Raw genomic sequence first — 16,376 nt, 5'->3', positions numbered from 1 at the left:
CTTTGCTAGGTTGAAGCAGGAAATGTTCATTGGGAATATTTCTAGAAGCTGCCTTGTAATCTCTAGCTGATGTTGCAGAGAGTTAAGATCCCAACTTGTTAGCGGGCCCTCGTTCGGTTAAGTCCATTCCCACCTGCGTAATTATCGTGTTCCAGCTAGACTTACACACTGTTTTAAATAGGCCTCCCTCTTTGTGATTGCAAAACTTAGCTTTAGGCTATTAATTAAAAAATCTTCTTCGTTAAAGAGGGGAGGCAGCTGTGTTGAGTAGGACAAACTCAGGGCCGGCTGCTGGAGGAAGTATATTTTTAAGACCAAGGTTGTTAAACTTTATGGGGTGTGGGAGCGTAGGCCGAATGAATAGAACGGAACAGAGTTGGAAGCGATCTTGTAGATCATCTAGTCCAGACGTAGGCAAAGTTAGTTCTTCTATGACTTGTGGACTTCAACTCCCAGAATTCCTGAGGCAATCATGCTAGCTCAGGGATTCTGGGAGTTGAAGTCCACAAGTCATAGAAGAGCCAACTTTGCCTACCCCCGATCTAGTCCAACCTTGTCATACATGAAACACCCCCCTTCTTTTTTATGTTGTCATGTTCTGTCACACCTGTTGCTTCCTCCATCTTGCAAGGCAGCTGGAGGATTGCGCAAAAGATTAATTCTTCTTCCCAGCCATTCAGATGAGTTGGAAGGGACCATGTAGGTCATCTAGTCCAACCCCCAACCCCCAGCTAAGCAGGAGACCCTACACCAGCGATGGCAAACCTTTTTCCCTTCAGGTGCCGAAAGAGCGTGGGCGTGCCCACAGAGGCCCCTTAGAGGCAGGAAACGGCCTGTTTCTCAACTTCTGGTGGGCCCAGTAGGCTCGTGTTTCACCCTCTCCAGGCTCCAAAGGCTTCCTTGGAGCTGGGAGAGGGTAAAAATGCCCTTTCCATCCTCCCGGAGGCTCTCTGGAAGTCAAAAATGCCCTCCCAGAGCCTCTGCATGAGCCCAAAATCAGATGGCCGGCACACACATGCACATTGGAGCTGAGATAGGTCAACGGCTTCTGTGCCAGCAGATATGGCTCTGTGTGCCACCTGTGGCACCTGTGCCATAGGTTCGCCATTACTGCCTTACACCATTTCTGACAGATGGCAATCCAGTCTCTTGTTGAAAGCTTCCAATGATGAAGTTCCCAGAACTTCCGAAGGCAACTTCTGTTCCATTGTTCTCACTGTCAGGAAATTTCTCCTCACTTCCAGGTTGAATCTTTGGGTGCTTTGCAGAATAGCTTGACCTTCTCTTCTCTAGGGCAGCCCATCAAATATTAGAAGACTGCTATCATGTCTCCCCTGGTCCTTCTCTTGACTAGACTAGCCATGCCCAGTTCCTGCAGCCATTCATCGTAAGTTTTACCATCCAGCCCCCTAATCATCTTCGACTGGAGAATTCAGCTCGAGTTCTCTCTTCCATCCCCTTATCAGATGGAACTGGTTCAATGAACACTGGTCAGTGTTGTTGATTCAGTTTGAAATTATTTGGACGCAGTTCGCAAAGCCTTTTCCCGGATTAATGGAAAAATGTAAATCAGATTGGACGGGAATGCTTCTGAAAAAATATTTCCAAATTGAATCACATACATTAAATTGGGGGCCTCTTCCCCTGCTTTAAGTTCATTGAATATTGTTATTCATTATATTTATAGCTAAGGCATTTTTTAATAATAATTGTTGTGAATTACATTAATACAGATCATATGTTAGGATTAGCAATCCTGGGTGATATTTCATTGTATAATGGTAGCTCTACCTAAGAACACCTCTACTTACGAACTTTTCTAGATAAGAACCGGGTGTTCAAGATTTTTTTGCCTCTTCTTAAGAACCATTTTCTACTTAAGGACCCGAGCCCAGAAAAAGAAAAGAAAAGAAATACATGCAAAGAAATACTGTTTCAGTTTCCAAACAGTCCCCATTGGCTGACCTGTTGCTATGCCTATAATTGGCTGACTTTGTTTACTAAGCCCGGTTCCAGTTCATGAATATACTCTAATCATCATCATCATCATCATCATCATGCAAGCCCAAAGTGGGCAAGCAAAAATACCAACAAAAAAGGACTGTTTTTCTAGGGAGCAAAAAATACCATCTTCGGATACCTGCTTTTCTTCAAGTGTCTTTGCTTGACTTTGCACCCTGTTGTTATTTAAAAAAAAAACAACAGCAAAAAAAGTGGAGAATTTAACCAAGACAGCAAGCCAGAAAACCCCCCACCTCACCCTACTTGAGTGTTTGGCTGTTTCACTTACCTAATCCCACAATTGAAATTCTGCAAATAATGGTACTAATCAAGGTGATGGGAAGCGTTCAGAGGCAGCTTGCTCCCAGCCAACATTAATGAGAATAAGTGGAAATTTAATTCATAATAATCGCCGTCACACAATGCGGTCCCGATATCCGTCTTAGCTCTGCGAAGGCCAATTATTTTGCAGAGCATTCGACTGAATACTGTACACACGGCAACACCTCCCTCTGGTTGCCTAAGCGGTTCCGTGTCAGAGATTTACAGAAGGGAAATGGCACCTAGCGTACAATTTCACGGCAATGGGGCACCGCACGTTACAGAATTAGCTTTTGATTACAGTGTCTTCAGCAGACTAGCCAGGCTGGGTCTGATTTTTTTCCCTCTATTTCTCTCTCTCTCTCCCCTTCTCCCGCTCCCCCTCACTCTCCCCCCCTTCTCCCTCTCCCTCCCTCTCTCTTTCTCTCCTCTCCTCTCTTTTAGCTCTCTCTCACCCCTTCTCCCTCTCTCTTTCTCTCTCTCCCCTTCTCCCTCTCCTTCTCTCTCTCTCCCCTTCTCCCTCTCCATCTTTCTTTCTCTCTCTCTCTCCCCTTCTCCCTCTCCTTCTCTCTCTCTCCCCTTCTCCCTCTCCCTCTTTCTTTCTCTCTCTCTCTCCCCTTCTCCCTCTCCTTCTTTCTCTCTCCCCTTCTCCCTCTCCCTCTTTCTTTCTCTCTCTCTCCCCTTCTCCCTCTCCCTCTTTCTTTCTCTCTCTCTCTCTCTCCCCTTCTCCCTCTCCTTCTTTCTCTCTCCCCTTCTCCCTCTCCCTCTCTCTTTTTCTCTTTCTCTCCCCTTCTCCCTCTCCTTCTCTCTCTCTCTCCCCTTCTCCCTCTCCCTCCCTCTTTCTCTCTCTCTCCACCCTTCTCCCTCTCTCTCTTTCTCTCTTTCTCACTCTCCTCTCTCTTCTAGCTCTCTCTCTTCTCTCTCTCTTGTTCTTTTCCCTCTTTCTCTCTCTCTTCTCTCTCTCTTTCTCTCTCTCTCTCTGGCTGGCAGGAGCAGGATATGCTTTCCATACATTAAAGCAGAACAAAGCAGCCACATTTAACTTTCCAAAAAGCCGACGCGGCTCGGTGTCAAAGAGAGGAAAGCGACAGTTTGAGGCAAAGCAAGGTCATTTCACAAGGATGGACACTGGGATTCGGAACTCGATTCATTTTATTTTTATTTCATTTTCAACTGGCAGCTTGTAGAAAGTGGGACACTGCAGCAACAAGGGTTTTATAGCAACAGCTGTACAGCACTTAGATTTATATACCACTTCACACTGCTTTTACAGCACTCTCTAAGTGGTTTACAGAATCAGCATATAAAGAATAAAGAACAGAGTAGAATGGAATTCTTTATTGGCCAAGTGTGATTGGACACACGAGGAATTTGTCTTTGGTGCAGATGTTCTCAGTAAGGAAATAAGGAAAAACTTTCTGACTATGGGAACAGTCAATCCATGGAACAGAGGTTGCCTTTGGAAGTTGTGGGAGTTTCATCCCTGGAAGCTTTCAACAACAACAGCTCTCTACATGGGGCTACCTTTAAAAAGTGTTTGGAAACTTCAGATCGTGCAGAATGCAGCTGCGGGAGCAGTCATGGGCTTACCTAGGTATGCCCATGTTTCGCCATCACTCCGCAGTCTGCATTGGTTGCCGATCAATTTCCGGTCACAATTCAAAGTGTTGGTTATGACCTATAAAGCCCTTCATGGCACCGGACCAGAATATCTCCGAGACCGCCTTCTGCTGCACAAATCCCAGTGACCGGTTAGGTCCCACAGAGTGGGCCTTCTCCGGGTCCCGTCAACTAAACAATGTCGGTTGGCGGGCCCCAGGGGAAGAGCCTTCTCTGTGGTGGCCCTGACTCTCTGGAACCAACTCCCCCCAGAGATTAGGACTGCCCCTACTCTCCCTGCCTTCCGTAAACTCCTTAAAACCCACCTCTGTCATCAGGCATGGGGGAACTGAAACACCTCCCCCAGGCATGTTCAATTTATGCATGGTATGATTGTGTGTGTGTTTGTTAGTAAATGCCATGATGTGCTGTGTCTTGTTGTGAGCCGCCCCGAGTCGGGGCGGAGAGGGGCGGCATACAAATCTAAATAATAAATAAATAATAAATAAATAAACAGACTGGACTGCCACCTGTCAGAAATGGTGTAAGCAGGGCTCCTGCTTGGGTTGCGGGGGTTGGCCTAGATGACCTACAAGGTCCCTTCCAACCCTTCATCTGTAATCTCATCTGAAAGGCTCTGAAGAAGATTTAATCTTTTGCACAACCCTCACAGCTGCCTTGCAAGATGGATGAAGCCACAGGTGTGACAGAACATAACAACATTCAGGAGAAGGGGGGTTCTCATGTATGGGGGGGTGGACTAGATGACCTGCAAGGTCCCTTCCGACTCTGTAATTCACACTGTTCTGTATTTGTCTTTTTGCTCCCTTCCCTTTCAATGCAGTTGATTTTTCCTGCCTTTTGTCCAGCAATCCATGCTCCCCCCCCCTGCATTCACAAAAAGAAGAAAACCCCCAAACTCTGATTCCCCCACACCTGTTCCTGCTCTCCTTTTGTATTCTCCACATTCCTCTGTCCAATTGATCACAGAGACGTGTGTCATCGCAATGTTCTCTTTCTATGTCCGGCCGTGCTTCCAGCTGTTGTAGCCTCCGAGCCGATGACAAATCTTGTGGTCGTTCCTTTGAGTTGGAAACCAGCAGGCTTCTTTCAACCGTGCTGTGGTTTTTTGGAGGGGGACATGGGAGGGGGGGGGAAAGGCAGGTTTTGGAGCTGTTGTTGTCGTCGGAGGGGGATTGTGAGAATAAGGCCTTCAAAGAATGAGAGAACAGCCTTGCAAAAAATACCTCTCCATCAGTATTGGGTTCCTACTAGGATGGGCCATTCCATAACGTTGTAGCAAAAATAAGAACCTAAGAAGAACCACGCTGAATCAAGCCAAAGCCCATCAAGTCCAGCATTTTGTGTCTCACAGTGGGCCCCCAATTGTCCATGGGGATCTTGAGCTGAAAGAGAAGGCAAAACCCTCCGTTTCCCTCGACCTCCAACAAATGGCACCCAAGGGAACCCTGCCTGCCTCAACCAACATAGAGGCGGCACTTGGACAACCAAGTGATTGGAGTTCTTTATGCAGTTCTGCGTGACCGGCAGGCATGCCTGCATACCCCCGTGAGATTTGGCTTCTGCACGTGCAGAAGTGTGTGAAATTTCACTGATTTTCAATGGTATTTTTTTGCTTCCACACATGTACGGGAGCAAAGAAATCACCTAAAATTGGGGAAATCTCACTCGCCTGAACACAGAAGAAGGGTGGGTTACTGCCCGGATCGGGGGGGAACGCATTGGGGTAGTGAAAATGGAGCTCCACCCCAGAACACCCAATTTGCACTGAAAGAAGTTGAAAGAAAATACAGGGTGTCCTGCATAAGCCATGCTCACAGTGTGGTAGTAAAAATTTTGGTAGCCCTTCACTGGCACAGAACCACAGGGAAGCATAGCATAGCATAGCATAGCATTTAGACTTATATACCGCTTCACAGTGCTTTTACAGCCCTCTCTAAGTGATTTACAGAGAGTAAGCATATTGCCCCCAACAATCTGGGTCCTCATTTGACCCACCTTGGAAGGATGGAAGTCTGAGTCCATCTGGAGCCAGCGATGAGAGATTTGAACTGCTGAACTACAGGTAGCAGTTAGCTGAAGGAGCCTGCAGCACTGCACTCTAATCACTGCACCATCCTAGCTCTTTTCCTTCCTTCATTCCTTCCTTCATTCCTTCCTTCATTCCTTCTTTCCTTCCTCTCCTTCTCTGTCTCTCCCCCCCTTTTTTTCTTTCTTTCTTTCTTTCTTTCTTTCTTTCTTTCTTGCTTGCTTGCTTGCTTGCAATAGCGCTTAGATTTATAGACTGCTTCCTAGTGCTTTTCCAGCCCTCTCCAAGCAGTTTACAGATGCAAGATGGATAGAGATAAGGTGAGCAAATTAGGAGGTGTAGTGCTTTGATAACATTACATGTTCAAGAAAAATATTAAACCATGCCCCCATTGGGATTCCGAGTATGAGGCATCCCTAAATTGCAAATAAACCCTCCACGGTTCAAAATATTTTAATTTTTAAGCTAGTGATAGTTCAATTACTAGAAAACTGCTGTCAGTTGCTGCAGACTGGTAGATGTAAAATGAGCTCAAGTTGTTGGCTGGGTTGGGTGGTGGGTTGTTTTGGGGGGGGGGGTTTGCTTCTATTAATACTTTGGTTTATTAATACATTTGCAAATGTGTTGTGGCACGAAGGGAAGATTTGTCGCAGAATTTCAGAGCGCCGGCTTGGGTGGAAAGCACAGAACTGCTTCTCACTGTGGCGGATTGAATGGAAACAGATGTTTTCTAAACGTGGAATCTTCTCCACGATTAGAAGCAGAGAAAGTTGCATGCCACTATATTTAGAGGTGCCGCGTCCGTCTAATTTGAGGTGCATCGTGTTATTTATACTCTTGTATCTTCCAAAGCTCATTTCCATCTTCTGATTTTAATCTGCAATTAAATGACAAGCAAAGAGTCCAGACACCTGTTTTGAGTCAAATTGTGCAATTCAGAATGCCTTTATTGTCCAGGGCATTCATGTACCCGACATAATGTGACTAAACAGAGATAGGAGTGGTGCAGTGGCCTAGAGGTGGAGCTCTTCACCTCACAATTAGGAGGCTGTGAGTTCAATCCTAGGTAGAGGCAGATATTTCTCTCTCTGGGCACACTGAGAATACATATACATACATACATACATACATACATACATACATACATACATACATACATATATATATATATATGTCACATGTTTAAGCTGAATTTGAAAATTAAGGGAGACTAGGATAGATCTATTTCGGCCTTATTTTGGCCTCATCAGCTAGCCATACCCACTGGGACTTGAACCTGCAACCTTTGCCTTGTAAGGCAGAGAATTATCCTCTAGGCTACAGTATTCAATCCCTTCAGCTCTGTACCAGGGAAGGGTTACATTTTTTTTGTGTCGAATCACCCTGGTATATTGAAGGAACATCACAGCTCCTTTTTTGCCTCTTGGCCCAACCCAGGGCCATTTCCAAGGCAGTTAATTTTATTGATAGCCGACAATTCTATCTGTATGTGTCACATGTTTAAGCTGAATTTGAAAATTAAGGGAGACTAGGATAGATCTATTTCGGCCTTATTTTGGCCTCATCAGCTAGCCATACCCACTGGGACTTGAACCTGCAACCTTTGCCTTGTAAGGCAGAGAATTATCCTCTAAGCTACAGTATATATATATATATATTTTCGTAAATTTTCACGGGTATATGTATGTAGATTGTTCTGAGTTCGGGTTTTGCCCTGTGTAATATTTTGCATGTCTGTGTAATATTTTGCATGTCTATGTCTATGCTCTCCCTTCCTTTTTATTATCAGCAATATATATATATAAATATGCCAAGACCTACCTACCTACCTACATACATACATACATGCATACATACATACATGTAACATATTTTTGCTGAATTGAAAATAAAGCGAGATTAGTATAGATCTATTTTGAGGTTGTTTCCTCTCATCAGCTAGACGTACCCTCACTGGGATTTGAACCTGAAGTAAGGCAGAGAATTAACCTCTAGGCCACAGGATCACATCCTTTCAGCTTTGTACCAGGGAAGTGTTATATGTTTTTTTTCTGTCCAATCACCCTGGCATACCCAAGTATGGGAGGAGCTTAATGCTTCCTTTTGCCTCTCGGCCCAACCCAGGGCCATATCCAAGGCGGTTAATTTTTTCACAGCCGACAAAAAAGAATATAGAACAGAATATAGTTTGTCAGCTATGAAAATATTAACCGCCTTGGATATGGCCCTGGGTTGGGCCGAGAGGCAAAAGGAAGCATTAAGCATCGAACATATTTGGGTATGCCAGGGTGATTCGACACCCATATTTGGGTATGCCTTGTATATAAGCCACTATATATGCCTTGTATACAAACCACTATTTGTAAGACAAACCTCTGTTGTACTGTATTTTGCTCCTGGGTTATCTCAAAATAGTAAGTCAAGCTGACAGTAGCTGAAAAAGGGAAGCAAAGATTGAAGTGGCAGCTCAGAGCAGTGTGGGTAACTTGAAAAAATATGATCCTGGAGGTGCATGAAGTTGGGAAAATCCCAACGGAGACACACTTGATTTTTTAGACCCATCCTTGTAAATCCCTAGGAAATAGTCTTCCACCTTAAAAGTGGTCTTTTGGTTGGGAAAGCTCCCTTGATGCCACCGTATGGGCCCAATACAACATTCTCATCGCTCTGCTTCCCACCGGTCTCTCATGCTTTCATTTTTTAATGGTTTTCTCCCTTCTTTTTATATACTCTCCTGCAGCTGCCTTGTCCCCAAAGCAACCAGCCTTCGTTTTTCTCCCCTTCACACTCCCTACCTCTCTGCATGTCTTCCAGGGTTAATGGTTTGGAGGGTTATTTTATTGATCCATTATTAATTTTTTTTTTTGCTGTTTATTTTCTTAAGTAGAAAAAGAAAAAAGAAAACTTCCTTATACGTGCCAAGAGAAAAAGAGACCAGCCAGGCGATCTCTAATTTTGCACTCAAGTTCCAGTAATAAGGCTGATAGGTGTGAAATCACTCACAGCATCGATGGGGGGGGGGGGAAAGCGACACTTTAGGATGGTCTCCACAAATGGATTTGTAAGAGATGATGAAGAGTCAGCAGGGAAAAAGGACTGTCACGTTTTCTTCCCTGCACATCAACCTTCATTTGTGAGATTTGGGGGACAAGGTGTGTTCTGCCGGGCTCTCTGGTAGGAGCCTCCAGAAAATTCAAGGGTACAAATTTCAGACACACACACACACATTTGAAAATTCAAAACAATGTTTTTTATCCCAAAAGTCAAAATAAACTAAGCACTCTTTTTGTATTGCAAAGAGCACTCATCCCAAAACAACCAGGTAGTCTGTACAATTAACCTTAAGCAGTCATTAAGTACTTAGCTAGCAGCTGTGAAGAAATTTCACACCCCTTCTTCTTCCAAAGAAGTGACACACACACACACACCTTGCTCTGCTTTGTTTTCAAAGGCGTAAAAAATCAACAAGCAAAGTCCAGAAACCAGCAACCCAGGATTCCTGACGAACTGCGATCAGATACTCTTTCACAATGGCCAAACCCACACGCTGCTATTTATAGCAGCAGCCCTAATTACTGGAGCCCCACCCAAACACAGGTGGCCTCATTTTCTCTTGTAATAATCCTTTAGTTGTTGTCTCCTATGCATCACTCTACGCATGCGTGGATGTGTCATTAATTCTTGTTCAGAATCCAAAGATGATACAGATGATTGATCTCCTCCTGGGCTGTCTGCCAAACTCCCCTCTTCCCTGTCACTCATGCTGCCTTGGTCAGAGGAGGCTTCATCAGCAGATTCCATTGGGAGCAAAACAGGCCTGCGGCATGTGGATGTCTCCCCCACATCCACCTGCACATTCTTTGGGGCAGGAGCTGGGCCAGAGCCAACCACAACACTGTGTGTACCAAGCCTTGTTCTCCAAAAAAACCCCCACTTTTTTCTCTGCCTTCCTCTTGATAAGACAGACTGTTCCTCTCAGCCCTTCCTCGCTGAGCCAAAAGTGCTTTTTCAAAAGGCAACTGGACTTTTTGCTTGAAGAAGTTTCGCTTCTCATCCAAGAAGCATCTTCACTTCTGACTGTCGTTGAAGACGTTTCGCTTCTCATCCAAGAAACTTTTTTAGTTCTTTTTTGGGAGGGATTATTTTTTTATTTTTTCTCTTCAAATACAATAAAGTATATCTTCTATTTACAGTACAATAAAAGGCAATATAGTGTTAGTAAATCATATATAATCATGAAAAATTCTTAGTTCGTAGCTATTTTAGTATAAATCATTTTTCCTCGTTGCCAACTTTTTAATTTGGTCATCCAAATAAAACCAATTATCCAATAATATTAATATTAATAATAATGATAACAACAACATCATCATCATCATCGTCATCATCATCATCAACAACAACAACAACAGAGTTGGAAGGGACCTTAGAGGTCTTCTAGTCCAACCTCCTGCGTAGGCAGGAAACCCTACACCACTTCAGACAGATGATTATCCAACATCTGCTGAAAAACTTCCAATGTTGGGGCATTCACAACTTCTGGAGGCAAGCTGCTCCACTGATCAACCATTCTGACTGTCAGGAAATTTCTCCTTGTTCCTAGGTTGCTTCTCTCCTTGTTCAGTTTCCACCCATTGCTTCTTGTCCTTGGGAGAATAGTTTGACTCCTTCTTCTTTGTGGCAACCCCTGAGATACTGGAACATTGCTATCATGTCTCCTCTAGTCCTTCTTTTCATTAAAACTAGCCATGCCCTGTTCTTGCAACCGTTCTTCCTATGTTTTAGCCTTTAGTCCCTTATTCATCTTTGTCGCACTTCTCTGCAATTTTTGCACTTTTCAAAAACTGCACTTCTCTGCACTTTTCAGTCTTCCGTGACCTGGAGAACTGAAAATCTTAACAGACACCTTCCTGAGTAAGTGAGCTCTCAAAATGATGAAACATGCCTGTTGTGATTCAGCCTGAGGAGCCTCAGGGACCGGCTGGAGCTCTGCCGGATCCATGCCCAGAGGAGGAGGACAGTGACCAGGAGGGGGAGGACCAGGCAGACGGGGGAGAGGAACGTCAGGAGGAGGAGCAGGGAGAGCAGCATGAGACCTCCGGGATTCATTGGATGATGAGCAGCCTGGATTCATTGGATGATGACGCACAGGCTATAATAGACATGAGGCAGAGACGGGCAGCTCAAAGAAGGGGCCAATTAGAAAAGTATTTCCATCCCTGAATTGGCAACAGCTGGGTTTGGGTGTGGTTCTCCTCAGCAGGGTTGAAAAGGCAGGCCCGCCCTTACAGTCTTGTGGAGAGTTATCAACTGGGAGTCCTGTGACCTTGCTTCGATTCCTGGCGTCTCTGATCTTGGCTTGTGGCCTAGAAGCCTGGAAGACTTGGGGGAGGCGTGGGTTTTATTATCTCCAGAGTTGTTTTTGCCAGCAAGAATCCTGTTTTATTGCCTGGCCTTCGTGAAACCTCTGTGAAGCTTCATAGTGTTCCTGTCTGTAAGAACAGTTTTTGTTACCTGTGTTTGCTTTCAAGTATATAAACTGCCTTTGCTTTTTACCAGTGTGTCTGGATGCTCTTTTTGGTTGGTGTTGGTGTCTGGGGGGACCCAGACAGAACAATGCCTAGTGGTGTCCTTTCACATTATCCATGTCTGTATAGTATAACAAAAGTTAAAAATCAACATGCTAGTCGTGTGTAAATATTAGAATTCTTTGCCCCCTAAATGATCAATTCAGTGAGGAATGGGCTGCTGACATTAAGGATAGTCGGTCTAAGTTGAGTTAAAAGTATCCTTTTAATTATCATCCTGGGCCCCATTGCATATATGAGGGGTAGAGAAGGAAGAAAACAAAATTCAAATATAAATTGAGAGATGAATAAATGTATGTGTCAAATAAATTAAATACTGTTATGATTTTTCTCCATTTATTTGACATTTTGGAATGGAATGGAATGTAAGGGAAGGGAAGAGAATGGGAGGGGAGGGAAGGAAAGGAATGGAATGGAAGACAGAACATAACAGAATTGTTTATGGGCCAAATGTGATTGTACACACAAGGAATTTTTCTTTTGATTGCATCAAGAATTTGAAGGCGCCTCAAAGAAATATGAATTGTCTTTGGCTGCTTAGAAATAAGACACACCTCTTACTTTTATTTGGAAATCATCTTTTTTTTAAAATGTCATGATTAAAATACATTGAGTGTTTTAATTGATATTGCTCCTCTTAGAAAACCCTGTGCTAAGGTTATGCATGACAAAAGACATTGAAAGGTAGTTCTAAATTGAATTGTTGTCAGGAAAGAAAAAGAAGGAGGCAATTACTAAATGGGGAAAATCATTAAATAATAGAGTGAGCAGAAGACAAAGAGGGAGTTAATCTGACCTTGGCTTAATGGTGCTAAATTTGGAGGCCAGAGGGCAAACAGAAGGAATTTGTGGAAAAAATTAAAGAAGTAGAGTAGAGTAGAGTAGAATAGAATCCAGTACGGTACAGTACAATACAATACAGTATAATATAATAGTATAGTATGGTATGGTATGGTATAGTATAGTATAGTATAGTATAGTATAGTATAGTATAGTATAGTATAGTATAGTATAGTATAGTATAGTAGAGTATAGTATAGTATTGGAATGGAATGGAATGGAATGGAATGGAATGGAATGGAATGGTTTCTCCTAAAATCTACCACCATTTCTATGGTTTTGAATGTGTTCAGTTCCAGACTGTTCCGGTCACATCACAAGGCTAGTTGTTCATCCTCCCATCTGTATGCGGTTTCATCATTGTCTTGAATGATACAATTAATGTTGTATCATCTGTAGACTTAGTAGTTTAACAGATGAAATGTTAGGGATGCAGTCATTGATATGCAAAGAAAAGAGAAGTGATGAGAGTACACAGCCTTGGGGGGCTCCTGTTCTAATTCTACAGATATTTGATTCGATTTTGCCTAGCTTCACCTGCTGCTTCCTGTCTCTTAGGAAGCTTTTGATCCACTTACTAGTGTGTTCAGGTACCACTAGCTGATAGAATAGAATAGAATAAAATAGAATTTTATTGGCCAAGTGTGATTGGACACACAAGGAATTTGTCTTGGTGCATATGCTCTCAGCGTACATAAAATAAAATATACATTTGTCAAGAATCATGTGGTACGACACTTAATGACTGTCATAGGGGTCAAATAAGCAATGAAGAAGCAATATTAATAAAAATCTTAGGATATAAGCAACAAGTTACAGTCATACAGTCAACACGGGAGGAAATGGGTGATAGGAATGATGAGAAAAACTAGTGGAATAGAAGTGCAATTTTAGTAGAAAGTCTGACAGTGTTGAGGGAATTATTTGTTTAATAGAGTGATGGTGTCCAGGAAAAAACTGTTCTTGTGTCTAGTTGTCTTGGTGTGCAGTGCTCTGTAGCGACGTTTTGAGGGTAGGAGTTGAAACAGTTTGTGTCCAGGATGTGAGGGGTCAGTAAATATTTCCCCCGCCCTCTTTTTGACTCGTGTAGTTTAGTTAGAAAAATGTCTGGTATGATGGTGTTGAATGCTGAACTAAAGTCTACAAAGAGGACCCTTGCGTAGGTCAATGGAGATTTAAGATGTTGTAGGATGTACTGCAGAGCCATATTAACAGCATCATCTGTCAATCTGTTTGCTCGGTATACAAATTGCAGGGGGTCTAACAGTGGATCTGTGATGGGACATCACTAGCATTTCAAAGGTTTTCATAACTACAGATGTTAGAGCAACTGGTCTGTAGTCATTCAGGATGGTCATTTTCTTTCCCTTTGAGTTGAGTTGGCTTGAATGTACCTTTTTTTTCTTCAAGGGAAGAAGCAATGTTGTCAACCTATTTTGAGACTATCAATGACCTACTCTCGTCCTTTGGACCAGTTCGGGATTGTTCTCACAATAACGGAGGCTGTACCCGCAACTTCAAATGTGTATCGGACCGTCAAGTGGACTCAACTGGTTGTGTGGTAGGTACAACTTTTGACTTTAGGGAAGATAGGTGCCTTGGATTGGGTTCCAAAATGATGCTTCAAAGAGTCTGAGAATTCAGACCTTCGCTCCATCTGCAACTCCTTGAAGGAGACAAAATCTTCTTCTGAAGTTATGCAATTGCACTCTCTCTCTCTGTCTCTCATCTTTGTATCTCTCTTTTCTATGTTTGCACACAGCATGTGAGGTCATTGTATTAATTTCCTTGAGTGAAAGCAAACTGGATTTATTTGGGATACCATATACCTTGCAGTATTTCATTCCTCCTTCTCTTTCTCCTTCTCCCCCTCTTCTTCTTCTCCTTCTCCTTTTCCTCTTTTTCTCCTCCTCCTCCTCCTCCTCCTCCTCCTCCTTCTCTCTCTCTCTCTCTCTCTTCCATGTTCAGCTTGAAGCTGTTGTGTCATTTTGGGAGAATCCAAGATATAGTGTTCAAAACCTATCTTCCTTTCTGATTATAATGAAATGGCTCTTATGCTTCCAGGTTTATCTCTCTCTCTAAATCTAATCCTTTTCTTTTCTTTTCTTTTTTTTGCACACAGCATGTGAGGTCATTGTGTTAATTTCCTTGAGTGAAAGCAAACTGGATTTATTTTGGATATCATATACCTTCAGTATTTCATTCCTTCTCCTCCTTCTCCTTTTCCTCCTCCTCTCTTCCTGTTCTTTCTCTCCTTCTCCTCCTCTCTTTCTCTTCTTCTCTTTCTCCTCTTCCTCTTTTTCTTCTCTACTTCATTTTCTTCTCCTCAATTCTTTTCCTTTTCCTCCTCCTCCTCCCCATGGTTTCTTGGCACATCAGCAAATATATAAGATGCTAGCTGCCATGCAACAAAAGCATCGATTATAAACAGTTGTTGCGTTTCACCAAAACAGGAAGCTTCACATCAATTTGCCCTATTATATCTTTACCACCTGGCCGTCAATTGGCATCTCCTTTCAGAGAAAAAGCCCTGTGAACTTGCAGACTTAAAGATGTCACCTGAAAGACTACATTGGAAGTGATTTCGGCATGCTGTAACAACAGCCTGCTAGAGGTAGAAGAGACCCAGATGTCCAAGCAAGAAATTTTTCAGGCAGGGGAGAAGCATTGTTCACCTTCTAAATGAAGAACCTGCAGCCAAAGAAGATGAAACAATACTGGACATATATATGGTGTCTAGTATTGTTTTTCTCTGTGTTGAAAGTTTAAATTGGGTGTAATTTCAAAATAATTTTTAAGCATGTACAACTATACATTTCATTTACCATTACTGTATCCTTGGTAGGAATTCCCCAGTTTATAGCATGTCAAATAGTTCAGTGGAATGAAGGACTAAGGGAGGCAGGATAGCAAAGTTCCAATATCTCAGGAGCTGCCACAAAGAAGAGGGAATCAGGCTATTCTCCAAAGCACCTGGGGGCAGGACAAGAAGCAGTGGGTGGAAACTAAATAAGGAGAGAAGTGACTTAGAACTAAGGAGAAATTTCCTGACAGTTGTTCTGGTTTCTGGTAGAATTTTAGCTATTACAAATAACTTTTACTAAATGCAGTATTTCATAAACGAAGAAAATCCATCTTTATTCTCTTCCTTCCATATTCAAAATACACTTCATACTAGCACATTTCTTGTTCTCCCGTTATCTCTCCCAATTACATTCCTTTTGCATTCCTCCCAGCCTCCTCCATTCACCAAGATTTATGTACTCACAGCATGATTCAAAAACAGCAGAAATGACTATAAAATAACACAGAATGAGTTTGCTTGCTTGGGAGCTGAACGGGAACACCTTCCATTTTTGTTCTACAACATTGAAACTCCACCCTTCTTCCCCACTGACCCTCTGACGTACCAAATACATCACTCCAGTATTTAACCCATTCCTCCCCTTAATATCTTCTTCCAAACACCTGTTCCTTTCATTTTTGGACCCTTCTGAATTTAGGATCAACCCAGCGAACGTCTGATTCTTCCTGGCTAGATTCTGGACTCATAGCAACATCCTGTGGCTGGCCTCCCACCTGTTCTACTAACTGTAACCCCGGGCCCACCACTAATTCATAAACACTATCTGTATCAGAGTCCTCAAATTCTTCATCATCCTCCAACTGACCAGGAGTATGTACAACACCAGTCAGAACAATTAACCAGAGGAACAGCTTGCCTCCAGAAGTTGTGAATGCTCCCACACTGGAAGTTTTTAAGAAAATGTTAGATAGGTAGGTAGGTAGATAGGTAGATAGGTAGATAGGTAGATAGGTAGATAGGTAGATAGGTATAGGTAGATAGGTAGATAGGTAGATAGGTAGATAGGTAGGTAGGTAGGTAGGTAGGTAGATAGGTAGATAGGTAGATAGGTAGATAGGTAGATAGGTAGATAGGTAGATAGGTAGATAGGTAGATAGGTAGATAGGTAGAA

At 42.9% G+C, this 16,376-nt stretch overlaps 1 protein-coding gene across 1 annotated transcript in view; it reads left to right on the top strand.

Annotated features, from left to right (window-relative positions):
- Nucleotides 1-16,376, top strand: part of ASTN2 (astrotactin 2) — a 397,091-nt gene that overhangs the window by 241,354 nt on the left and 139,361 nt on the right. Inside the window, 1 exon segment of the mRNA XM_070759605.1 lies at nt 13,810-13,960. Coding sequence (XP_070615706.1) covers nt 13,810-13,960 — 151 coding nt within the window.

The sequence above is a fragment of the Erythrolamprus reginae genome, chromosome 8 (genome assembly GCF_031021105.1).
Source record: "Erythrolamprus reginae isolate rEryReg1 chromosome 8, rEryReg1.hap1, whole genome shotgun sequence".
Classification (NCBI taxonomy): domain Eukaryota; kingdom Metazoa; phylum Chordata; class Lepidosauria; order Squamata; family Dipsadidae; genus Erythrolamprus; species Erythrolamprus reginae.
This window is presented reverse-complemented; position numbering and strand designations above follow the sequence as displayed.